At 42.1% G+C, this 25,846-nt stretch overlaps 2 protein-coding genes and 1 pseudogene across 2 annotated transcripts; all 3 read left to right on the forward strand.

Annotated features, from left to right (window-relative positions):
• Positions 1–10,499: 10,499 nt before the first annotated feature.
• Positions 10,500–11,565, forward strand: LOC120567680. The gene is made up of 2 exons (XM_039814648.1): positions 10,500–11,337; positions 11,453–11,565. Exons 1-2 carry the CDS (start codon positions 10,752–10,754, stop codon positions 11,563–11,565), a joined length of 699 nt encoding a protein of 232 aa, XP_039670582.1. The 5' UTR covers positions 10,500–10,751.
• A 2,929-nt stretch (positions 11,566–14,494) lies between these two features.
• LOC120567681 (zinc finger BED domain-containing protein 5-like) lies at positions 14,495–15,769 on the forward strand. The gene has a single exon (XM_039814650.1). It carries the CDS (start codon positions 14,495–14,497, stop codon positions 15,767–15,769), a length of 1,275 nt encoding a protein of 424 aa, XP_039670584.1.
• Positions 15,770–16,795: 1,026 nt separating this feature from the next.
• LOC120568107 lies at positions 16,796–17,600 on the forward strand (annotated as a pseudogene).
• Positions 17,601–25,846: the final 8,246 nt, after the last annotated feature.

Below are 25,846 nucleotides of genomic sequence, written 5' to 3' on the forward strand. Positions count from 1 at the left end.
ACTCATGGTAGTAACTTTATAACACAACAATTAATAACCCACAACTAACTCTCTTAAAAGGATAAAACACCAAAGCATATAACAATTTGAGACTTAAACAGTTTCTAACACTAATAATTTTACATTCACAAATGTAGCTACACCGCCGAATGGCATGCTGGGTAACATTACAGCTGCTAGCCTAGCTAACCAGGTAGCAGAACAGTCTGTTAAGCTGGGAGAGGCTACGGTCGCTACTGCACAAGAACCTAGAAGAAAGTTAGCTAGAGGATGAAGAAAGACCGGAGATACACCAGAACAACGTGTGCTCAAGAGAGGAGCCGTCTGTTGTTCCCAAGTTTTTTTTCTTTCTAACAAATCGGACATAATTTAGCCACGGTTGTTGCCCGTCGCTCTAACGTTACTCGGCCGTGCTAACGTTACTGCACAAACGTTAAAGACCTGTCACTTCAAGCATGCAGCGGAGCAACGTTATGAACGCAATCCACCTCCGGTCCCACTACAGACCGTTGAGAAAGACGGGTTCGGAGCAATGATTAATAATAATGATTGATTATATAAAGGTGGCCCATTATTGATGGCCCATTATTATGTATTTAAATTTATTTTAAGAAGTTTGATTACATTATATTTTCGATTTGAATGCACAATTGTTTTTTAAATAACAAATAAATTAGAATTCAATACATTCTATGTTATTTTGTCTTAGTTAGGAAAGTAATGTTTAGTTAGGAAGGTCTGGTGCCTTTAGTGTCTTCCACATGGTGGAAGGAAGGTATGATGTGGAAGGTATACAGTTTATTATTAATTCATTAAAGGAATATTTCACCACTGGAAAGCTGAATATATCTTTAAATTGGGTCACTTATGTAGTAGAAATGTGAAAAAAAAATTGAAATTGGTGCCTTCTAGGCCGAGAAAAGCCAGAAAATGTGTTTTGGTCTTATATGGATGAAAAACACCAAATCCCAGAATGCACCTGCTTCGTTGCTTTGAGTCCACTCCCAAGCCACTCCTACCGCTTGACAGACCGACAGAGGCATTCAACTCAACTCAAGCGTGTTTTATTGTCATTTCAACCACCATATACGAAACAACGTTTCGCATGTGACTCAAGTGGTGTTACACATTTAACATATATAAAAACGACATTATATAAAAACGACATACGAAACAGGCTACATTTAGTACACACACTTTATAGGCTCCGTAAAGTTCAGCTAACGCATACTAGCATTAGCGCTTGGTGGGCTGTAAACACCGAGCATAAACACAGCCGTGAATTAGTGTGTAATGTAGAATGGTCGGCATTTAACAGTCACAAACTCCACCAGCAGTTAGCAGTTAAATGGATACAAATCACCACATTTCTGCGCCACTCGGTGTTAACACAGCCCACCTCTTTTACCTGGCGACAGAGCATCTCTAGCTCGGAGGGCTAGCAGGCCTGGTAGCTGGACAGTCCGGTACACTATTCAGGCAGGTTTCCACAACAACAAAAACACGGCAGTCTCTGAACTCACGTTTGGAGTGTCGTTGAAGTTGGATGTAGTCCAGTTTGTGGTCTAAATGAGCGGACACTTGCAAGCAGGATCCGTAAAGTTCAGCTAACACATACTAGCATTGGTGTAGCTAAACACAGAGTATAAACACAGCCGTGAATTAGCGTGGAATGTCGAATGGTCGGCATTTAACAGTCACAAGCTCCACCAGCAGTTAGCAGTAGCTAGTTGGATTTTATTTCTACACCAGTCCGTTTAACACAGCCCACCTCCACGGGCCGGCGAGAGCAGCCTGGTAGCTGGATAGTCCCGGTTCCGGTACACTGTTGTTCAGGCATGTTTCCACAACAACAAAAACACAGGAGCAGGAGTTTCGTTGAAGGAGGATGTAGTCCAGCTTGTTGTTTAATAAGCAGACACTTGCAAGCAGGAAGGCTGGGACAGGTGGACAGCTAGCGTTAGCTTTCCACCTAGCCGATGAGGATGTCCCCTAGCCGGCTAGCGGCATTGAGCGACACCGCTGGTCTCCGTGCAGGCGAAACTCACGTAGTGTGCCGAGTATTGCGTCTGTAATAACGTTTCCTCCATATTCTCCGATCTGTACCGATGTATCCCGGTGGTACACACGTCCGGTAGTTTGAATGCAGATAATTGTTGTAAATGTTTTCTGCTGAAAACCGAAAGCCTGTTTAGCGAAGATTCAAGATGGCTGACAGTCGTTTTCATTCGGAATACCTCGGCCAGACTCGGCAGTCCAACCCCCTGTGGGCGTGTTGAAAACATACGGAAGTAGATCCTACTACTGGCTGTAGTCCTTTGCCTCTGGCCCAAAAATCTTCCAATGACGCAAAAATCGTCATTTTACGTCATCGGAAGATTTTTTCCAGGCCCCAAATGCAGAAATCTCTCGTCTCAGGGGGACATGAGGGAGGGAGGCACGGTCATTCAGAAATACTATCGGGTTTCTACTGATACAAAGCTGAATGCTAAATCGGTTAAGTATCCCTTTAACAGTATCGGATCGGTATCGGGTATCGACAGATACACAAAGCCCTGGCATCGGTATCGGGACTGAAAAAGTCGGATTGGTGCACCCCTAGTAAGTTATACACCCCTAGTACTAGAAAAATCACGATAGCAGTGCAGGGGTGGTAGCGAATCACTTTTTTTCAGCTCATGAAGTTACTAACCCCCTAAGATAAATTCCATTTTTGAAATCTGGTGTATATCTGGTTTAGGCTCATATTGTCAATATTCTGTAATATGGTGCTTGGTATCATTGGAAAGGGGACCTTTTAGGCCTTCATTTAAGCCCAGTACTGAATCTGTCTGACAATCACAGAGTTCACATGACTTCTTTAAACCAGAAATAACACACATTTTCTCCCAATTTCCGCCTAAACTGTATGCTTTCTTTTATCCCTGGGGCATGAAAGAACACCAGGGACACAAAACTCAACAACTTCAATACTCAAGGCACTCTGATGATTCAGAAAATGTACAATATACCCATACTATTTATATGTGAGAGCCTTAAATTAGACTTGTGCAGCCAGCACACTCCTGATCCCAGCATGCATCAGTCTGTAGTATGTTTTCTGAACAAGCACGCTTCGATGGTTTTTTGAAGGAGAAAGTTACTTCAGAAAAAAAACATGAAGTGCTGGACTCAAGACCAACTAGAAAATTTGGCGAGACCAATTGTTAAGTTCGAGACAAGTCAGAGTGCAATTATCAACGAGAACAAAGTCTGAAACAATAGAAAAAAATGTCTTGAGTCCAGACCCAAATATACGTAATAGCAGACAGGCTTTAAAAAAGATTCATCTACTGCAGAGCAGTTTAAAGATTCCTCCCTCCTATTGTCAGAGTCCACAAGCTCGCTGCTCAAAGTGCTAATGATGCTAACCTGTTTTCACTAATGAGCACACTATGGGTACATCTCAGGTCGTTAAATTGCATCCACGTTTCCTTCACTAGCTTCCCTTCTTCGTGTTTTATGCTGCGTTTCAGACACAATTTTTAGCCTGTAAGTTACAACTTCAAATCACGACTAATGACTTGGTAGCGTTCCAGGCAAAGTCACGACAAACCCTTCTAGCTAGCGTTAGCTAGCGGCTACCTAACGTTGACGTTAGTTAGCGCTAGCTGATACTAGCGATTTCTAGTCGGCGACATATTTTGGGCTTCATTTAATAAACATAACCTGTAGTAGCACACAATCGTATGTGTATTGTTTTGATTACAATGTGTGGAATTTGTTTACCTTGTCTAGTTATGTCTATTTATTTCCATTTCTCACTGTTAATCTCTGGCGTCTGTGCAGCATCAACAGGGGTCGCCATTGTTGTTTATGTATGTGTGAGACGTCAAAAACTGTAACTGGGAGTACAACAATCTGGTACGAGTTCACAGGTAGTAAGTTAGGAGTTTGACTGCGGTTCCAGGGCACTTTCACGGGTAGAAGGTTGTGAAAACACAAGTTACGGGTTGCCCGGAACACGCCCTTAGTCTGTCCCACCGTTTCTGAGGCTTGAAGCTGCATTTAGATGGACAACAACAATGTGTAAAAAAAAAACCAAAAAACACAACACTCCTATTCATTTACATGAGACCTCTCTGTTGATGCAGCAGGGCTTTGGTAAAATAAAAGGTCATGGTCATCCGGTAACCAGGCACAACTTTTACTGGCAAAGTAACTTAATATGTGTGTGTGGTGTTTGTATGTATGTGTGTAAGACAAGAACAGATAATTGCACAAACCAATTCCGTGAATGAACTGGTCAAGGGGTAACTATGTCAGTTCACTTTTCAACAGAAGTAAATAAGGCACTAGAATTGCCGATACTCCTGCTGATGGTGTTGCCAAGACTTATTTATTTCTGAATTATTAATATGAAGCGTCTTTTTAAAGATGTCATGGTGTGGATGTGGTGGAAGTGGCTCCAATGGGGATGGATTGTCCAGAGTATAGGTCTGATGGTAAGTGGGACCCTACATTTGTCGATTAAGTAGCATTCTTCAGGTGGAAGTTTTATGCAAGCTCAGCTCCAACTCCTGTGTCTCCTGAACCCATCACTTCAGCCTCCTCTGCATCTCAGTCTGCTAGCCTCGGGCCTGCAAGAATCCAGTCTGTATCCCAGCCCGCCCCCCAGTCAGCTTGCCTTGGAATCATTAGCCTCCGGCCTGTCTGCCTTGACCCGGTTAGCCCTTCCCTTCTTTGATCCAGTATCTCCTGATCCCAATGAGCCTTCAATGAACTAGTTGAGGTGCCACCCTGCTGTCGTCTATCTTTCATTGGGTATCGCCTGTGTTGGAGTCCCCAGAAGAAGGCCTGGTTCCTATGGCTACCAAGGCTGCCCAGCACGTTGACCTCTCAGCTTCCCAGTGCCACAGTCACCCATCGTTGATTACGCTCAGGGCCAAGCTCAGCCAGAGCTTCAGTTGTTGGTTAAACCTGAGGTCTACTGCATCACCGTTATCCAGCCCCCAGGCTTTTTGTCTAAGGTCTCCCTGCCCTGCTGATCTCCATTGTCCATGTCACCCTTGTCTTTGGTTATTCCCTTTTTGGGCTTTATATGCCCCCAAAAAGGGCTGCAGGGAAAGAGGTATGCAATACACAACAGCTTGAAGCACTACAGTCTTAGTCTTTGAAATTGGTATAAACCATGATTAGTGTTAGCCAGGTGTGTTACGTGCCGATGTGTCTTTAATTGCAGGGCAGAAAAACGCTCTAAGAAACACTGTCTCAAATAAACCTTTTGACCAGTTTTAAGCTACATTTTTACAATACAGAATTTAGATCTTGGTTGTTTTTATCCGAATGTTTTACCCGGATTAGAGATTGATCGCCTGAATTTTAAGTTATTTTAAGTTATTAGGGAGGGACTGGGTTAGCCCTGCTGCACCCAACGCTGCTTCTCACCTCCTGAAGATTTCCCTCGACCCAGAAAGATCAAGTCATTGTTCAGGAACGCCACCAAAGAGATTGCTGAATTTAGGTTTGCCGGCTTTCCGAGGAATTGAAGACCAAAGACGCCCTGCTTATGCCCGACGTCTAAGGTTGCCACAGCTTTATCCTCCTGTGGTTGTGTGGCCACGTATTTTGGTTCATCGTGGAACTAATGATACTTTTCATAATTAAAGTGAACACACAGAAGCAGGATTTTAACCTCCTCATTAACGTTTTGAAGAGTACTGGAAAGGTGGTTTTATTTCTGGCCCACTTCCGTCTCTTGGTCGTGGAGCAGGTCGTTTTAGCAGACTCATCAACCTTCAGACTGGCTTTAGTGCGCCAGCAGGCTCCACATCATAGGTTTATATGCTGACTGATTATTGGCAGAGGAGCATGGAAAACGGTCCTCTTTGAACTTTGACCACTGGGCTGTTCTTTTATCAGTACTCGTAGGACCTCAGGCTGGAGGGCTTCCTGTGTTGTATAGGAACTGTTTTTGAAATTGGACGGTGTCCATCTGGGTTTTTTCATCGTTTGAACTCCAAGTGACTAACGTTGGTAGTTCAAGTCTGTTTTAATGTATTTTAAATTACCCAACGCCCAAGTTCTAACAGTTATTTTATGCTTGAATTCAGTAAAAAAATGTTATCCTCTGTTATTGGTTTGGACAAAGTAGTTATGGTTGGTTATTTAAAAATTCACGTCAATGATTTTTTGCACCTTTGCTGCTGATTTTCTTAATGTCACTCTTGTCTTTTAATTTTACTCAACATGTGTCTGGTCCCACACACACGAGGGGTCAATCTTTGGACCTTGTTCTCACACTTTAAATCTTGACTCTATTTGCTCGGAGGAGCAGCATGTTACTGACCGACACTGGTTCGAAACCGTTCCCTATCCCAAGCTCATCAAGAAGGCTGGCTCAATGGTCGCGGCTGAACTACAGACGGTCCAGCAGGTGGCAGGGGCCAGAACACTAAATGAACTAGGATCAATACTGACAAACCCTGCACACCCACTCCACTTCCTGAAGGTGATAAACAGCAGCACCTTCAGTCAAAGAGTGATGGCACCAATGTGCAAGAAGGAGCGGTATAGGAAGTCCTTCATAGCAGCTGCTATATGACTCTATAAATTCCTGCAAAGGATTAATAAAAGGATCTAGAGCTGTTTGAATTCTCCTCGGTTAATTTCATTCGCTATTTACAGTAGTCCACTATAAAATACTCGCAAAGCACTACTAATTTGAGTGTACATACTATATACACTACATTCTACTCCCGTATACCACAATGCAATGCGGCTGTGTTTTCCTGTCAGAGAAGAAGAAGCAGAAGCACCCGCGAAAACTGAAAAAGAAAAATCTACCTTTTGCTATACTCCTGAGTGCTCGGTTTGTTTCAGGGACGTATTAGAAGTTCGCAGATAGAACTTTTGACGCACGGAAAAAACACGCACTTTTGATAGCCCCAGTGATGGTGAACGAAAACTCCCATGCTATAAACAACTGCACCAAAACAGACTATGTAAAAAAAATGAAAAAAATAATCAGAGCCAGCCGCTCCATAATAATATAATATTCTGAAGTAGCCAAACTTACTGTACCTACACTCCCTCCTGCAGCATTGGTCTCCATCTCTGTTGCTTCTGGTAATCCACATTCAAACCCACAGCAGGCTTGTTGTTCTGTGTTGGTTATAGTTCCATAGATTCGTTATCCTTTATCTCTTCATCCTCCTCTTGCTCGTTTTGTTCTTCCTCTTATCCTCATATTCCTCACTGTCCTGTCTTTCTCCCTGGTGTGCTGGCTCAGATGTGTCGCTAACATGCTAGCAGTATTAGTGCTAATGCTAGCTGAAGCTGCACTTGATTTTAAAAACAAATCAGTCAGTTTACAGCATTTTACAATGTCAGCCAACAGTGCTCTCTTATATTTCTCTCTTCTTTTCTCTGCCCCCTCCCCCGTTGTGTCGCTTGGCGCCTCGGTAATTTTTGTTTCAAAGTACAGTATCAACTTCCAATTTTCAACTTCCAACAACCACGCTGACGCTGACCATAGACAGTATGTATAAAGACAACGGCCTCGATTCTGTCTTTAAATTCCCAGAAGGCATTTGCTTCATTTTAACTTTTGCAAACAATTATTCAAATAAAAGAAATGCAGGTAGATTTGTTTTATTTCAAACCCATCGCCGTTACGTTTTTGAACATCTGATCTGAATAAGTAATTTTGCTACAAAACAATACAGACTAATGTAAAAGTTCGTGACTGTAGAGGGTAACCATGACTGTGATATTGAGAGACTCATATGTGGTATAAATACTGATCAGATTACGTGTTTACTTAGTGTGAAGGATTTGGACAAGTTTGGTAATCATTTGGCCAACAAGCTTTATTATTGATGCTTGAAAGGGGGCCGAGAGAAAAAATATGGGCCGCTGTTTACAATTAAGTGGCCGCATGGCTCATGCCTCATGCGGCTCTCTGATTGGCCGGCTGTCCCAAATGGCCCATGAGCCCTCTGGCATCTGCCCAAATGCCAGATTACCAGTCCGTCACTGATGACAGGTGTTGCAATAGTACAGCAATAGTTCCTCTAAGCTAACGTCTTTTGGACTTGAGACTTACTTGGGAGCTGAGTAAACACTGACTGATGTATCTATAATGTAGCATCTAAGCTAACCTTGTTAGGATCGGCCATTGTTGATTGGCTGGGCCTCGGTGGCTCGGACATGGTGGGATGGTGGGATGTGCAGAGTGAGGGAGGAGGGACATCAGAGTCAAACAGGGACAGAGAGAGAGGAGGGGATGAAGAGTGTGAGAGAGATAAATCAGTTACATGACTCAGGTTTGTTCAGAAAGCTGCCAGAGCTGCAGCTATCTGCAGATCTCTGCAGATGGAGGTTGAGGACGGAGCCGAGCTCTGCTTTCCACAGTTCCCAAACACCTCCTGCATAAAGCCCTTGTCTCCTTGGCCCCAAACAGTTACCATTGTGTTCTATTCTATCTCTCCGATCACTGTGACTCTCAACCTGCTCATCATCATCTCAATCTCCCTCTTCAGGCAGATATTAACTTCTCAGCTTCTCTCTACAGCAGTGGTTCTCAACCGGTGGGGCGCGCCCCCCTGGGGGGGCGCGGACACTTTCCTGGGGGGGCGCGAGTAGGCTACAGGATGGGAGAAAAAAAAAATCTGAAAAAAAAATTAAATTCACAAATATCCCACCCATGTTGAAATGCAAGTCTATAACACACAAACAAATCATCCTCCTGTGGACTTTTTTTTGTCAAAAGCGACTAGCGACAAATCTAGTGACATGTAGGGGAGAACCTGGGCGAAAGTAACACGGGACGAAAGTAACAAAGCGATTTTCTCTGAGCCCTGACTACATTTGGATTTCAAGCTATGACAGCACTTTCAGCACGCAGCCAGTGACGGAGCCGCAAAATATCACGTGATTTCATCATTGTTTCCAGCTGTTATGTCCTGAAAGCTGTTTTCGAGTACGGTAAGTAAATTACTGAAGCGGTACTTTTTTCTATTTACAAGTTGTGTTTCTCGTTTCATGTGTCACAGTAATTATCAATCTACAGGTTATTTAGTGCTGTAACACATATGAACAAGTTAGCCTTGTCAGAGTTTTTCAGTATACAAGTAATTCGGGTTTAAATGTCAGGAGTTCCAGTCGGGACGAAAGTAACACTTGTTACTTTCGTCCCGCTGCTAATGAGGTGATTTTCTCTGTGTTGCAGAGTTTATTAAAACATGTTTATGTCATATTATACCAACAGAATATGCCAAGAGTGAGGGTCAGAAAGACAGACAGAGGTCTGATTCAGCCAGATGTGTATGAGAGGGCGTTTCTGGACATATCTGTAAGACACATTAGTCTTAGGGCAGCTGCAAAGTCGCATGGCATATGCCATGTCACTTTGCTCCGATACTGCAGGAGGAGGGCAGAGAACAGCAGGGAGAAGACTAGACCACCAGGGTACAGGTCACACACCAAAGTATTCTCTGTGGACCAAGAGAGGAAACTGGAGGCTTATATTAAGAGGGCAGCTGATATTTATTTTGGCCTGTCTCCTAAGGAGGTCAGTGTAGTAACGTTACAGTAAAAACATTCAAAATGCAGCTCACTTACACACTGCTCTTACTATAATCAGTTTAAATGCTTATCAAAATGTGAGGTTTGTATATTCTTTAAATAGATTTTTCATTTTTATTCAAATATTTTTTTTATTGACATTACATTTGATTTTTCCACTGTCTGCAAAGCTGCTGCAACATGTAAAAATCCCTAGTGCAGGATCAGTAAAGTCTTATTTTATCTTAATTATGTCATAAAAAAATGTCCCTCTAAATTTTTTTTTAAACTGTTTTAGGTGCGCAGATTTGCATACGAGTTGGCCAGAAGATATGGGTGCAAATATCCGAGTGGATGGGATGCCACCAAGATGGCGGGAAAGGACTGGCTCACCTCCTTCCTTGAAAGGAACAACACCTTATCAATTCGTAGACCCCAAGCCACCAGCATGTCCCGTTCCACTAGCTTCAACAGAACAAATGTGTCCTCTTTTTTTAACAACCTGAATTCAGTTCTTGCCCGCTACCTTTTTGAAGCAAAGGACATTTGGAATGTGGATGAAACAGGTAAAGTTTACAATTCATTAAAACTAAAAAAAGTTACAATGATTAAGTGGTTTAAAATACATGGGACAAATCTTTTGTTATATAAAATTTAATAAACAGACCATGATAATAAATACATACTGTAGCCTATACAGATAAATATATACAGGTTGTAAAACTGAGGTGAATAAATATGTAATTATATAAAAACCCTACACGCACACACACACACACACACACACACACACACACACACACACACACACACCTAGCTATAATAAAAGATATATATTAATGCAGATATAGAGATAATAAAACAATGTAAATATAATGTAACTATATACAAACACTAACAATACACTCACATCTAGGTATATAAACACTTACAAATGTTCATGAAAGCTCATCAATGTTTATAATTAAATTTCAGGTACCACAACGGTCCAGGAGCCAGGTAAAATTATCGCCACCAAGGGGAAGCGCCAGGTCGGTGCAGTGACCTCTGGGGAAAGGGGGACATTGGTCACCATTGCCCTTGCTGTTAATGCACAAGGCAGTTGCATTCCCCCGTATTTCATCTTTCCCAGGAAGAAGTTCCAGGACCACTTTGTGAGGAATGGTCCCATCGGCTCTACTGGTTCTGCTAATAGTTCAGGTTGGATGCATGATGTTGACTTTCTTTCCTTTCTTCAGCACTTCGCCAGACACACCCGTGTAAACCTGGAGTCGAAGGTGCTGCTCCTCCTTGACAATCACTGGTCACACCTTTCTGTGGCAGCAATTGACTTTTGTCGGTCAAACGGCATAGTCCTCCTATCTTTCCCACCCCACTGCTCACATCGTCTCCAGCCGCTCGACAGGAGTGTGTTCGGTCCACTAAAGCGATATGTTAACGCCGCAGCAGATCACTGGATGAGAACACACCCTGGAAAAACGTTGACCATATACGACATCCCAATCCTAGTGGCCACAGCTCTGCCACGTGCAGCTACACCCAGCAACATCACATCTGGCTTTGTGTGCACTGGCATCTGTCCTTTCAACCCAGATATTTTTGAGGAGCAAGACTTTTCACCTGCATATGTCACTGACCGCCCAGTTCCATGTGTAGGCCTACCATGTGCTCCCACACCACATTCTGACACAAACCCATACAGCCAGAGCCTATTTGAGGGAGGACGGCTGCCAGAGTATCCTGCTGGTTCAACCAGGGATACCATCCCTGACCACCCAACTGTCAGTTCAGGTAAGATAAATTAAGATGGAACTTGGTTAGTCCTGAAGGATTTTAGTAAAATAATTACTAAAATAGAATTGTGCACTTGATATTAATATTATTGTTTCTGTGTTCGCTGATTAAGCTGTCCCTCCTGAAGAAAGGGGAAGTCCATGTCTGTTCATTCCAGAAGCTGTACGTCCCTTCCCCAAGGCTGGTCTGAGAAAGGACACAAAACGGAGAGGCAAAAGGAGGTGAGTAGCGTTTGGTTTTTGCTTTTTCCTGAGTAATTTATTTATGCTATCATGTGGACAGAGGATGAGCAATAACTGCCTGTAAATTTATACAAATGTTGACAAAAATGATGTGTCACTTTGAATGTTGCGGTGTTTTTTTTTTGAAAAAAACAACAATTCACAGACAAGCCACTGCGAAAAAAAAAAAAAAAAAAAAAAAAAAAAAAAAAAAAAAAAAATCTAAAGAAAAGGTTCCTCACGGTCGAAAACACTGCGCCCACAGTTTCCTCGGACAAGGATGAGGAATGTCTTGTGTGTGACGAAACATTCAGCTCATCCTTGCCTGGGGAAGTGTGGGTTCAGTGTCTCTTTTGCCAGCTCTGGTCACATGAGGCATGCACTGAGGGTGCAGAACATTATATCTGTCACAACTGTGACAATGAGTAGGCTAATGCCTTTTTAATGTTCCTTTTTGTTTGTTTACATAAGTCAGGTTTCCATCAAAGTTATGGTGGCATTCCTTTGCTGTTTTTGTTTCTAGGTTTCACTGGAGGAACATTGAGGAACAGCTGATTTCGGTAGGTCACCCTCACATTTTATCCCTCACATTTAGGTTAGCCATACCTTAGCTTTTCCACCTCCACCTCTGAATTTTTTGTTTCCATCCAGATGTTTTTATGCACATTTTGAATTTACACATAAAAACATGACTATTGATAGATTATTTTGAGATTTTATGCTAATTTAGTTTAATTTTCATATTGTTCATACTGTTGAATGTTTGATAAAATGGATTGACATTGCCAATAAAAAAATATTCTAAACAAATCAAGTTTTTACTGTCTTATATTTGAAACATTTGATGAAACTGAAATTTTAAATGAAAATGTAATTTAATATTTTTTTTTGCAAAGTTAAAGGACAAAATATGTTTGCAGTTACATATTAACAAAGTTATAGTCAGATATATTTAATGAAAACAAGAGTAACAAAAAAAATCTAGCTTGTATTGTTGTGTTACTTTTGACCCACCTGTGTGTTACTTATGTTCAAAGTGAAATTATACTGAAGTCATTCGACATTTGTACAAAATACCACCTGGTATTGATAGACCACACTTGTGAGTTATTGACCACAGCAAAAATATATCTCTGTCTAAAACAATATCTTTTAAAAATATGTTTTTCTGAAAAATGGTACTTTCGCCCCTGCTCTCCCCTATATAGCATATTTGTCATAAACGGGTATCTCTCTCTCCCCCGCCTCTGCCTGCTGCACTGCGCTGTGTTGTGTGTGTGTGTGTGTGTGTGTGTGTGTGTGTGTGTGTGTGTGTGTGAGACGGCCGGTCAGCGAGGTTGTCAAGCCCGCAGCTTGTGGAGTTTAACTCCAAAAAGACAGTTAACCACAGGTTCCCGTTAATCTTATGATGGACATGTGTTGTGATATTTAAACAAACGATCCGTCAACGGCGAAATAAAAGCCTCTTATTAACGAGAGCGGTCTGAGAGACCTCCAGCCTACAGCGGGGTCTCTGAGCAGGATTGTCCGAGCGACGAAGCACGCGCGAGGCGGGCGGCGCCTGCTGGCTGTCGCGCCTCACTTCATGGAGCTTCTCAACTCCGAAAACTTTAAAGCAAATTGTCAATTCCAAAAACGTTGTCAGAAGTGAATTTTGTGATGAATAAGATGGCGAAAACTGTTTTGTTGTGTTTGGAGACTCAAAAGCACGTATCACTCTGCAGTTACAGCGGGTGCTGCCGTGAGCCCCTCCCCCGTCCAAAAGCACTCACAGGCGGTCAGTCTTTCAGTAGTCTCGTGCTGCAGTCCCAGCCTGCAGTCAGAGCAGAGAGGAGACACACACCACTCCGCGTCCAGGCTGCAAATGAATCGCACATGCGCATGGCCGCCGCCGTTCCCACCCTGGTTTACAGAGCGGAGTGTAAATGTAAATGTTTCTTCACTCACTCTCACACAAAAATAAATGACTTAATTTGACTCACATAGCTCCATTCACTCCAGTCTAGTCTCTTGCCAAGTTCGCTTGTGCCAGCTCTCGCTAGTCTATTTTACTCTTAGTCTTTATTTTACAAAACCCAAACAGTCTTTTTAAAGACTAATCCCACAAACAGTCTTTTTAAAGACTAATCCCACAAACAGTCTTTTTAAAGATTATCCTCATTTTAGCCCTAGTAATATTTTAACTGCTAGGCAGTGCTCTTAGCTAACTACCCCTCTGTCTTTTACACCGGGTTGCTGCAACACCAACGCGGGACACACACACACACACACACACACACACACTCACTCACTCACTCACTCACTCACTCACTCACTCACTGACAAAGAACTACAATCGTTAAGTAAAGTCTGCATTGCCTGCGAAATCGTTATTTTGTTCGTTGTATTAAAGTCCCGACTGATTAGCCCCCGGTACTAGTCTCTCAACATAGCCACACATGCACACATCGTTACATCATAGCATAAACTTTATTGAAATCACAACCAATCCATATCCAAATTATTTCAAACCCAAACAAAAATGGAGAGATTTCTAGTGAGGACCAACAAGGCAACCGACGCACCACCAGCTGCAAAAAAGCTTCGAAGGTACGATGAAGCATACCTGCAGTTTGGGTTTACAGTCACGGCTGATCTGAGACCTCAGTGTGTCGTGTGTGCCGAGGTGCTGGCAAACGACAGCATGAAGCCGTGCAAACTAAAAAGGCACCTCGAAACAAAGCATGCTGGCATTAAGGATAAACCGGCTGAATATTTTAAAAGAAAGCTTGACGGCCTCCATCAGCAACAGGCAACCATTTCAGTGCACAGCACTGTGTCTAAACAGTGTTTGGAGGCATCGTATGTAGTGGCCAAAAGAATAGCTAAACTGGGTAAACCGCATACAATTGCCGAGACTCTCATTTTTCCGGCGGCGCAAGACGTGCAGAATAATGATAGGAGATAGTGCAGCAGCCAAACTCGGTGCAGTACCACTGTCCAATGACACAGTCGCTAGGAGAATTTCAGACATGTCTAATGATATCAGAGAGCAACTGATAGAGTTCATAAAAAAGAGTCCTTACTACGCACTGCAGCTGGATGAATCCACTGATATTGCTGGGCAGGCACAGCTCCTCACCTATGTCAGGTATCTGCGGGACAAGGCGATTGCGGAGGATGTCCTGTTTTGCCGGCCTCTTCAGTCGCACACTACAGGAGAAGCCATCTTCAATGTCCTTGATATTTTTATCCGAGAAAATGGTTTGACTTGGGACCGATGCGTTAGCCTATGCACGGATGGTGCGCGGGCAATGACGGGCCGTGAGCGTGGCCTAGCTGCTCGCGTTCAGCAAGTAGCTCCACTTGTGAAATGGACACATTGCATGGTCCATCGCGAAGCACTAGCTGCTAAAAAAATGCCAGTTCTCTTTGACTCCGTGCTGAACCAATCAGTGAAAATGCTAAATCTCATCAAATCACGGCCGCTAAACTCTCGCTTGTTTGGGGTCCTCTGCCCGGAAATGGGGTCAGGGCACGAACAGCTGCTTCTGCACACTGAAGTTCGCTGGCTCTCCAGGGGGCGTGTGTTACAGCGGTTGTATGATCTGCGAGAGGAGGTGAAGTGTTTTTTGACAGAAATCAAATCAGATCTGGCGAAGCATCTGGATGACACTATGTGGCTTGCATCTCTGTCCTATTTGGTCGATATATTTGACCGCTTGAATGGCCTCAACCTGTCTTTGCAAGGCCGCGAAACTCATATTTTGCTCCTTGCAGACAGAGTGGACGCCTTCACACAGAAACTTGACCTCTGGCATGGCCGCATCAGTCGAGGGAACTGCGACATGTTCCCCAGCCTTGCAGACTTCATCACTGATGCAGGCACGTCACACGATTTCTCCTCTCTGTTTCAGTCAGCGTCTGAGCACTATCGCTCTTTTACGTGGGTTCGAGATCCATTTGTGTGCACAGCAAACGAGCTGTCAATTGATGTGCAGGAACAGCTTATTGAGCTGAAGAGCGACAGTAGGCTGAAGGAACTCTTTACCTCACGCCCTCTTTCGTCATTCTGGGCAGCATTGATGCAGGAATACCCTCAACTTTGTGACGGCGCCTTGAAGATTCTCCTCCCTTTCGCGACGACATATTTGTGTGAGGCAGGATTCTCAAAAATGACTGCACTCAAACCAAATACCGCAATCGTGCACAAATTGAGGATGATTTGAGGCTATGTTTATCAGACATTGCGCCAAGAATTGAGGATCTTTGCAAGGCAAAGCAGGCTCAGGTCTCACATTAACATTGCCTACCTGCAAGCTTCTGTAAAAAATGCAGATGATATATTAGGCCTAATAATAACAATAATAAAGCATAAATTCATATCAGAGCTCTGGTGCCAATTCCCAATTATGGCAATAGCCTAGTAATGATAATAGGCCTACTGATGATGATGATAATAACAACAACAACAACAACAACAACAACAAAGCATGTAACCTCATATAATTATATAGCAATAGCCTAGTAATGATAATAGGCCTACTACTACTCATAATAATAATAATAATAATAATAATAATAATGATGCCTGCAAGCTCACATTAGAAGTCTGGTGCTACTGCCAATTATAACAATAGCCTAGTAATGATAATAGGCCAACCTACCGCTACTGATGATAATAATAATAATAATAATAATAATAATGTGTGGGCCTAAAAATAATAGCCTAGGTGGCTATCTATCTATCTATCTATCTATCTATCTATCTATCTATCTATCTATCTATCTATCTATCTATCTATGCAAGGTGGTGTAGTGGAGGTGGTGCCGGGAAGGGGGGGGGGGGGGCCCAATTGCAATGAACCAGCTTTGGGGGGGCCCAGCTTGCAAAAGGTTGAGAACCCCTGCTCTACAGGAATTGTAACATAAAAATGTGAACAGCTGCTGTATATTTAGAAGAATTGTCTTTAAGCTAGTACTGAATAATGTTGCTCCAAATGTCTGACTTTGATGCCAGAGACTGTTGTTCATGTCCACTCTCTTACCAATATTAAGCATTGTTTCTGTCCACCGTGACCTCAACCAAGTCATTTTAACTGTCTACACTTAAACATATGGTAACTACTGATGTGGTGGAACGGAATATATACAAACTCATATGGATTTTTATATTCATTTTGAATACTGGTTTTGGTTGTTTTGTCACTCTTGTTGGTTAAATTGTGCTTTTTTTCCCCTCCAGGCAACTCCACACACCCACCAACATCCTCCTCCTCTCTCTGGCTGTCTCAGACCTTCTAGTGGTCCTCGTGCTGATGCCTGTAGAAGTTCTCCGAAAAACATCCTGCTGGTTTCTTGGTGAATTTGTATGTTCTACGTTTACTCTTCTTTCAGTCAACATTCCCTCTGCCTCAATAGGTGACATAGTGCTCATATCAGTTGACCGTTATGTGGCTATTTGTGACCCTCTGCATTACACCACTAAAGTCACCGGGAGAAGAGTTAAACTCTGTTTGTCTGTGTTGGCTCTGTTCTGTTTCCTACAGCCTTCACTTTGTACGGTATCTTCCGAGTCAACCAGGGAGTTATAAATCCTGCTACGGAGCATGTTTATTGAACACTGATGGCATCTCAATGCTTTTTGATCTTTGTGTTACCTTTATTGTTCCAGTTACTGTCATCTTAGCTCTGTATCTGAGAATATTTGCCGTGGCTGTGGCTCAGGCTCGTGCCATGCGCTCTCACATTACAGCTGTCACACTCCAGCATTCAGTGACTCCAAAGGCAAAGAAATCTGAGCTGAAAGCAGCCAGGAATCTTGGTGTTCTTGTACTTGTGTTTCTAATGTGTTTCTGCCCATATTTTGTCGTAGCATGGGTAGATGAAAACTGGGTTAGAACTTTAATTTGACAGTTTATACTCATTCTGTATTTTTTTAACTCTTGTCTAAACCCTGTGATCTATGCCTTCTTGTACCCCTGGTTTAGAAAAGCAGTTAAACTCATTGTAACTCTTCAGATACTGCAGCCTGGCTCCTCTGAGACCAACATGCTGTAGAGAAGCTATGGAGGGACTGAGATCAGATAAGAATAAATGAATGAATATGTTCCTGCTGTTCAGTGAGTGAGTTAACAAATGAGAAAAGTTGTTTTTTCAGTTCAGGGCCATTCATGTTTGATCCTCTTTTGTCATGGCCCTTGAGCCAAGTTGTGACACCTGTATCATATTTGATGTCTCTATGACAAATATTTAAAGCACTATAAATTTAAATTTCAGTTACATTTAACTTATTTTAGACAAATTATGTGAATGCGATGGGTTGCCATTTAAAATCATTTTTACTAGAAAAATTATCACATTTAATATCAGTCATTCAATTGTACATAGCATTGTGATTTTTTTTGTCAAGTTGCATGAAATATAATAAACAAGACATATTCATAATGTAACTCCATGTCCTGGAACCGTCAAGAAAAACGACAAGAGACAATAAAGATGTGGTGAAACACAGAACTAAAAATAAAACAACAGTAACAGTAAAAGCTAGGGTGAGAGAATCTTTTTACCGTGTCTCTAACAACACAGGTCACCAGGGGTTGCAAGCCTGCAGGGCATTCATCAGTTAAACAGACAGAACCAGATACTCTTACTGGCCGTTTTCCAATCCTTCCTAATTCTCACTAAGTGATAGGCATTTTAGAGCTATGAAGCTGCATTTATTTATTTTATTTTATTTAATGTTTATTTGACAGGGACAAATGCATAGAACATTGCTTTATAAAGAATACAAAGTAGATGCCATGCATTCAGGTTTATAGCCATGGCTAATTTGCAACCCCTGTCCCTGGTTAGGCTTTTAAAATTAAAACAGAAATTACAGAGTATTAATATAAAAATGTGTAACTATTAAAATATTTAGACAACATCATGAAAAAACGCAGCCCTTTCATTCATTTAAATAGGGCCACTCTGTTGAGGCAGTAGGGCTTTGTTAAATAAAAAAAGAGCAGTGGTACAACTTTTGCTGGCAGGTAATGTGACGTCATCTAGTAAGGTGTTGCGTCTGTAAATTGGGTCAGGAAAGGAGGGATTAATTAAAGTCAGAGAGAAACTAGAGCTCCAGGGTCCAAACGAACCGCACCAAGGGGGAAAACCAACCCTAGTGTGATTCAACCAAACTAAATGAGCCAGGTGTTAAAGCCTGAGTCCTTTTTTTGGTGGTCCACTTTTCGGTCCACTTGGATGACCGATGCCTGCAAAAACACCCTTAGTATAGCAGCCTGTGCCATGCAACAATTATTGTTCAGTGTAGAGCTACATTATCTGAACACTTAAACTGCCACAGTTATTCATGAAATGCTCTGCTGACTTGCCAGAAGATGGAGCTGTTGACTTGTATTTTGCAGGATAGAAATGAAGTAAAGCAATTGAGATGACGAGGTGACTAGTGGTGTAGTCAAGTCAACCTTTGTCAAGTACAAAACCAGAGGCCTGTACTACAAAGGGTGGTGATGGTGAATATGATATGCACATGTTTTTGGTGTGGGAGACCCAGGTTCGATTCCCACTGCGATACATCAACCACTGTGTCCCTGAGCAAGACACTTAACCTCTAGTTGCTCCAGAGGCGTGCGACCTCTGACATATATAGCAATTATAAGTCGCTTTGGATAAAACCGTCAGCTAAATGACATGTAATGTAATGTACAAAGTAAGATCTGACATAAATAGCAATTATAAGTCGCTTTGGATAAAACCGTCAGCTAAATGACATGTAATGTACAAAGCAAGATCAACATGCCCTGGATTTATTTCCGTTACCCGGCTTCACCAAACCTGACAACCACGGCCCCATATAACCTGTGTCACGACGGTGGTTAACAACTTGTTAGGGAATGTTAACGGGGTTGTCGGTCTGTAAATGTTTGAACTTTTCTGAGCGCACCTCTCTCTCTCTCTCTCTCTCTCTCTCTCTCTCTCTCTCTCTCCGCACCAAGATCCACCACATCTTCTAAGAGCGGTGACGCCGTTATCAAACGAGTATTGATTGGTCAGTAGGTAAAGGATCTTCCGACTCAAACGGATAGGAATAAATCCTGCTACGGAGCATGTGTGTTGTTCAGTGATGACCTTTCACTGTTTTTTGTCCCAGTTACTGTCATCATAGCTCTGTATCTGAGAATATTTGTCGTGCCATGCGCTCTCACATTACAGCTGTCACACTCCAGCTTTCAGTGACTCCAAAGGCAAATAAATCAGAGCTGAAAGCAGCCAGGACTCTGGGTGTTCTTGTAGTCGTGTTCCTACTATGTTTCTGCCCGTTATACACATTACAATTGGAAAATTACAACTTGTTTATTGCTCCACTTAAACCCTTTTGAAACATTCTGTTCCGTTTTAACTCTTGTCTAAACCCTGTGATCTATGCCTTGTTTTACCCCTGGTTTAGAAAAGCAGTTAAACTCATTGTTACTCTTCAGATACTGCAGCCTTGAACTTATCACTTGTCTTAGGGCTGGGCGAAATGGAGAAAATCAGATATCACGATATTCTTGACCAAATACCTCGATATCGATATTGCGGAGATATTCTAGGGTTGACAATTGGTGCTTTAACTTAATATCTTCACACTTAGATTTTAGATAAATAATCATTAGTAATGTGGACATAATGACTTGCTAACATGCTACTAGCTTATGTAATAAGTTAGCTAAGGTTTAGCTGAGGCATCGTGGCCCTACTGACTAATTTACTGTACTTAATGGAGACAGATAACGTCATCACTTAACTAACTAATTAATTAGTTAATTAAGTAATTAAAATGCGCTAATTTGCATACATTTGACAAGACTGCAGGTGAACAGGATAAACAAAATAACTAAAACATTTCAGCACAGAACTTCCCCAGATAATGAGTTAAGAGTCTTTCCTCCTTAAATGTTAGGTTTAAATATGTAGAACAATTTAGAAGAAATCTGAAGATGCAGCCTAAACCAAATACCATCTCATTGTTTATTTTGGAAGTTTATTTCAATAAGAGTAAAAGAAGACATGGAAGCAAAATAGACCAAAATCTCTAAATTGACCAAAATGTGAAAAGAGTGTCATGCATTAAACAGTAACTTCATTATTTTGATCGTAGGCTTCTCATCTATAACAGTTTTTTTTCCTGTAAAATTAACAAAATTGCAGCAACAGCCTCTTTCAGTTTAGTGTAAAGATTTTTGTTGAAATTCTTTTATAGAAAAAGACTTTTTGCAAAATAAACAAATTCTTAGTGAAACTATGTCCCTCTCCTTGGTGCAGTCACTTGTTCTAAATATATACTTGAAACTAATAGCATAGAAAACATGCACATTGTGGCAGAGTTTCCTTTGGTGTTTGTGATTAACCTGGTGAATACTAAAAAGTCTCTGTGTGAACTGATTATTTTGTTATTGAGTGTTTATTAAAACTATTAGGGAAATAAGATCAATTGGTAAGGTAGTCAGAGTTGTGTTAATAGATTAAGTGTGTTGTTTGACTTTCATATAAATAATTATTTATTAACTATTAAGCCTTTTTTTTCCTTGAGCCCCTGCCGCCCAAAATGTCTCTGCACGTCCTTGCTAAGACGCAAGGAAGGGAGGCGAGTGGAGGAGTCAAGGAGGAAATTTAAGCGACATGAGATGCAGCCCAGATATATAGGGCCCTATTTTAACGATCTAAGCACACGGTGTGAAACGTGTGGCGCAGGTGCGTTTAGAGCGTGTCCAAATCCACTTTTGCTAGTTTGACGGCGGAAAAAAAGGGTCCAGGCGCATGGTTCAAAAGGGTTGTACTTAGTGTCTTCATTAATTCATAGGTGTGTTTTGGGCGTAACATGCAATAAACCAATCAGAGTGTCATCTCCCATTCCTTTAAAAGCCAGGTGCGTTTGTGTCTTGGCGCATTGCTATTATGATGGAGGATTTACACCTTAATATTTTTATTTGTAATCTTCTGCATGTGTGTGTGCTGCTGCGCTTCCCTGTGTGTGTAACAAGCATAGTGTGCGCGTGCTGTGCACGAGCCTAGGCGCATTTTACTAATGCGCTGTTAAAATAACAATGAAATGCTGCGTTATTGACTTTGGACCAGGTTTTTGTTGGTCAATGGCGCGGTCACTTTCCGCTGCCTCAACATAGCAATACGCCCAGAATGCACCTGAACACACCTCCCTGTAAGACCAGCATGCCCAGAATGCACCTGAACACAACTCCCTGTAAGACCAGCACGCCCAGAATGCACCTGAACACACCTCCCTGTAAGACCAGCACGCCCATGGGTGCACAGATGGGTGCAGGTGCATTTGGTGTTTAAACAACGTGGGCGCTGGACGGTAAAATAGCAAAGACACTTGGGTTGGGCTTTGCGCCGCGCTGCGCCGGGTGGAAGATAGTGCCCATAGACACTATTCTCTCTGTGGGTTTGATGAAGCTGGAGGATACTCACATGGTTTTTCTAGTTAGATAAAAACTAAAACGCTAATAAAAAGATCTGAAAAGACTAAATGGCTAAATGCTTTTGCTTTGATAACAATAGTAAAGTCACAGAAATACATACACTTTACTGAACGTGATTGTTAGAGCTGCAGATTGAATTGCGAATTTAGAATATTCCATGCATTTGTCACTATGAACACATTTCACAGCAGTAGCTTGACATAAAATAAATTAAATCACACCAAAAGTCAGTACACAGAAGTATATCTGTGAAACATGGATGTTTTTCAGTTTGGCTGAAAAATTCAAATCTAAAAAGTTGTTTGTATCATTTTTGTATAGTTTTGAGTTGTTAAACACAGGTGTATATGATAACACAATAGCTCTATTCAATTTTCAGATGTGCTTTCCAACTCAGAATGTCTGCCGTGTGAAAAACCTTTGAGAGTCTGAGTTAAAACTTGTATTTCACGCTCAATATTAAGGCAATAGTACTTGGGAATGGGTGATGAGCAATTCATAAAAGCATGAGCCCATGCAAACAGCAACAAAAAGTAATATATCAGAAACCACATTTAAATAAAACCAACATCTAAACCCTTCGGCCTCCCAGCAAGCTGCCACCTTCTCCCTCTGCAGACCAGTGAGGTTCACAGCTTTACTTAACTGGAACGTACCATCTGCTCAGGTAAGTAAAGGGTTGGCTCAACAGAGGCAAAGCTTCTTTTTTTATTACAGTAATGAAAAAAACTGTATTTTATTGTTGAAATCTAAATGCAGCTCTCACATTACAGCTGACTCCAAAGGCAAAGAAATCAGAGCTGAAAGCAGCCAGGTCTTGGTCAATGCTTCATCTGCATCCTTTGTTGTCTTTTTGTATTATTTAAACTCTTGTGTAAACCCTGTGATCTATGCCTTTTTTTTTACCCCCAGTTTAGAAAATCAAATCAAATCTTGACAAGTTCAAGAACAATACTCGTGCTTTTCCTGTTTCACCTTAATTAGGCAAAAAGATGGCTGTTAAAAGGCCTGCGTGGCTGGAGGCCAAAAAAGTTAACTTCAGGCCCTGCTTACTACCAAATGGTATTAAAAAGAAAAACGGCATTAAAACAAAGTAGTCTTCATCAAGTTAATAAGGCAAAGTTCATGTGAATGCTACAGTATGGTGTCTTAATGAGCAGAGCTAAAACTGAAATGCCAAAACTCGTCTCCCAATAGATCAGTGTTTGATGGGCTAAATGACCATTTACTTTGTTGTGTATAGTGGGAATCGTCAGACACACAAACAGTCAGGTCCCGTGAGATTTGATTTGCCTCTCTATGAACAATGTTTTGCAGCCCATTAGTGGCTCCTAAAGGCGGTGTGCTGAACCCCTCTGGACAGGAAGTTTGTTCACACCTGCGTGGGTTAGTCAGATGATACATCTCGACCAATGAGGTGTCACTGCCAGCAGAGGTGTGAAGACAAACAAGCATCAGCATCAACATGTGATGCAATCATTACTGAACAGGACTGTTTTTTCAGTTGATATTGAGTCTGAGAATGCAATAATTTAATCAAGTGGAATTTTTAAGATTTAAAAAAAAGGGATTCAATTAGCATGTGTAATGTGAGAGGGGTTGCTGCCAGTCACAAATCCACAGAGAATTATCTCCTGACTGTGCAGCTCCTCACAGCTCTACAGACTATTTTTAACTCACTGGTATTTTGGTTTCAAGGCCCAAATCTTTACTGATTTTGTTCACTCTCACAGCTCTAATGATAATAGTAATAATTCCATACATTTATATAGCGCTTTATCATAGACACTCAAAGCGCTTCGGGGGGGACCATGCTCTAACACCACCAATATGCCTTATGGTTTAGCCAAGACGCTCACCTCTCATCAGAGTCCATTTCAGGACTCTAAAACCCACTGTACAAAATAGTTTGGTGTAGCTCAGCAGCAAATAGACAGTTAGAGACCAGCTGGTGAATAAAGTGGAGGATTTAGCAGGTAAAGAGGATTGTAGTGCTGCCGGAGTACACCAAAATGTACGGAAGAGGCCAATTGAGCAAAGCATTAAATAATGACACAAAGTATACAGTGCTGTTTTTGAGTCACCAACTGTCGAGTCGAGTCTTGAGTCCCCAATGTTCGAGTCTGAGTCCAAGTCCGAGTCACCAAAGAAGAGTCCGAGTCGAGTCACCATTACCTGAGTTTGAGTCCAAGTCGAATCTCGAGTCCCCAGTGTTTGAGTCCAAGTCGAGTCGTCAAGGTTGAGTCTGTGTTGAATTCCAAGACTGCCTACATTTCTCCACTCTGGCACCTTCAAAGAGCTGCTATACTAATGAAAGAGGATCCACATTAAACAAAACTGACACCACTGTCACGATTGCAAAGGGACTTTTTCTAAACAACATTTAGCGGTGCTCTTTCCAGCATTGGATGTAAAATTCATGCAGGCGAACTTCACAATCCGGGGCGCATCTCTCTGCATTTTACAAATGTAAACATGTAGTAGGGAGCCAGTGAATCATGCACTACAGTTGCATATATCAATATGAATTCCTTTGTTACGAGAGTGGTGTAAGTAAGAGCGAGAATGCAGCTTTAAGTGAGTGACGTCAGTGAGTGTGTCAAGCGAGGAGAGCGAGCGGTAGTGGTGTCCGACTGAGAAGCGAACGTGTGGCTGTGAGGAAAAAGCGAGAGAAGAAAGAGATCCCAAAGACGATGTAAAGTGAGTTAAAGGTTAACTATAAACAAGAAACTTCTCAAGACATGGTGGCTTCATCTTTTGTTAATACTCTCGGTGAAGTAAAGGGTGTTACCCCCAAAAGAACATCAGTCCTGGATGGAACGTCTCCCCGGTCTTGGAGCCGAAACAGGAAAAGTGTAACATCTTATATCAAATTTTTATGACCTCTTTAGTCAGAAACTTCATCCAACATCTGAATGCTCAAGTCCGATATTTATACATATTGAGTCCAAGTACAAGTCATCAGTCCGCGAGTCCAAGTCAAGTTACAAGTCCAGAGAATAGAGTCTCGAGTCGGACTCGAGTCCAGAGAATAGAGACTTGAGTCGGACTCGAGTGCGAGTCCAGGACTCAAGTACTCCAGCACTGAAAGGGGTGTTAATTCACATAATGCTCCTATAGGTCATGAGGTACGTAAGAATGCCACTTGTTGGCCAAACTCTGGCATCCGCTCACAGATGGCAGTGAAGAGCTTCAAGAAGTAGTGCGCAGGTGGATGGGAGACCGATGGTAAAGTGTGAGGGCATCTGGTGGCAACTCTGGAAAGTTCCTTAGAAGTGCATGGGCCTGGGGGTAGTGGCAGGAACACAGGGCCTGACTGAGCAGAATAAACTGCTGAGGCAGCCGTCGAGACACTGTAATTCGTATGTATACCAGGTAGTTATTACCGTAAGGGCCAGTGCCTCCGTTGGTATGTGCCTCCACAATTTTAAAAGTCAGTTTCGTTTGAGCGAGCAGAAATCAACTTTGAGAGGAGAGTTTACCTGCGAGAGCGTGTCTGCCCTCAAGCACACGGGGCTATTACTAGGAAGCTGTTGAAGACTTAAGGGTTTGGTAAGCTTGAAACTAACTGAATCACTGCCCTGCTGCCCAATTGTCTAAAGATAAAAGTGCTTATACCTGCTCCAGGCCATGCTGTTGCACGTGTTCAGCTGGGTCGAGATCTGGAATTCTGGAATCTGGGGGATGACAGAAGATTGACAGAAAGGCAGAACACCGGAGGATTGAGAAGAAAAATTATTATTGAAAGTCTTGTGGACTAACAGAGAAAGTGTAGGAGATGACTGTGATGTGTAGAGCAAAAAAAGGACATCAGTGTCC

This window comes from Perca fluviatilis, chromosome 11, assembly GCF_010015445.1.
Source record: "Perca fluviatilis chromosome 11, GENO_Pfluv_1.0, whole genome shotgun sequence".
Classification (NCBI taxonomy): Eukaryota; Metazoa; Chordata; class Actinopteri; order Perciformes; family Percidae; genus Perca; species Perca fluviatilis.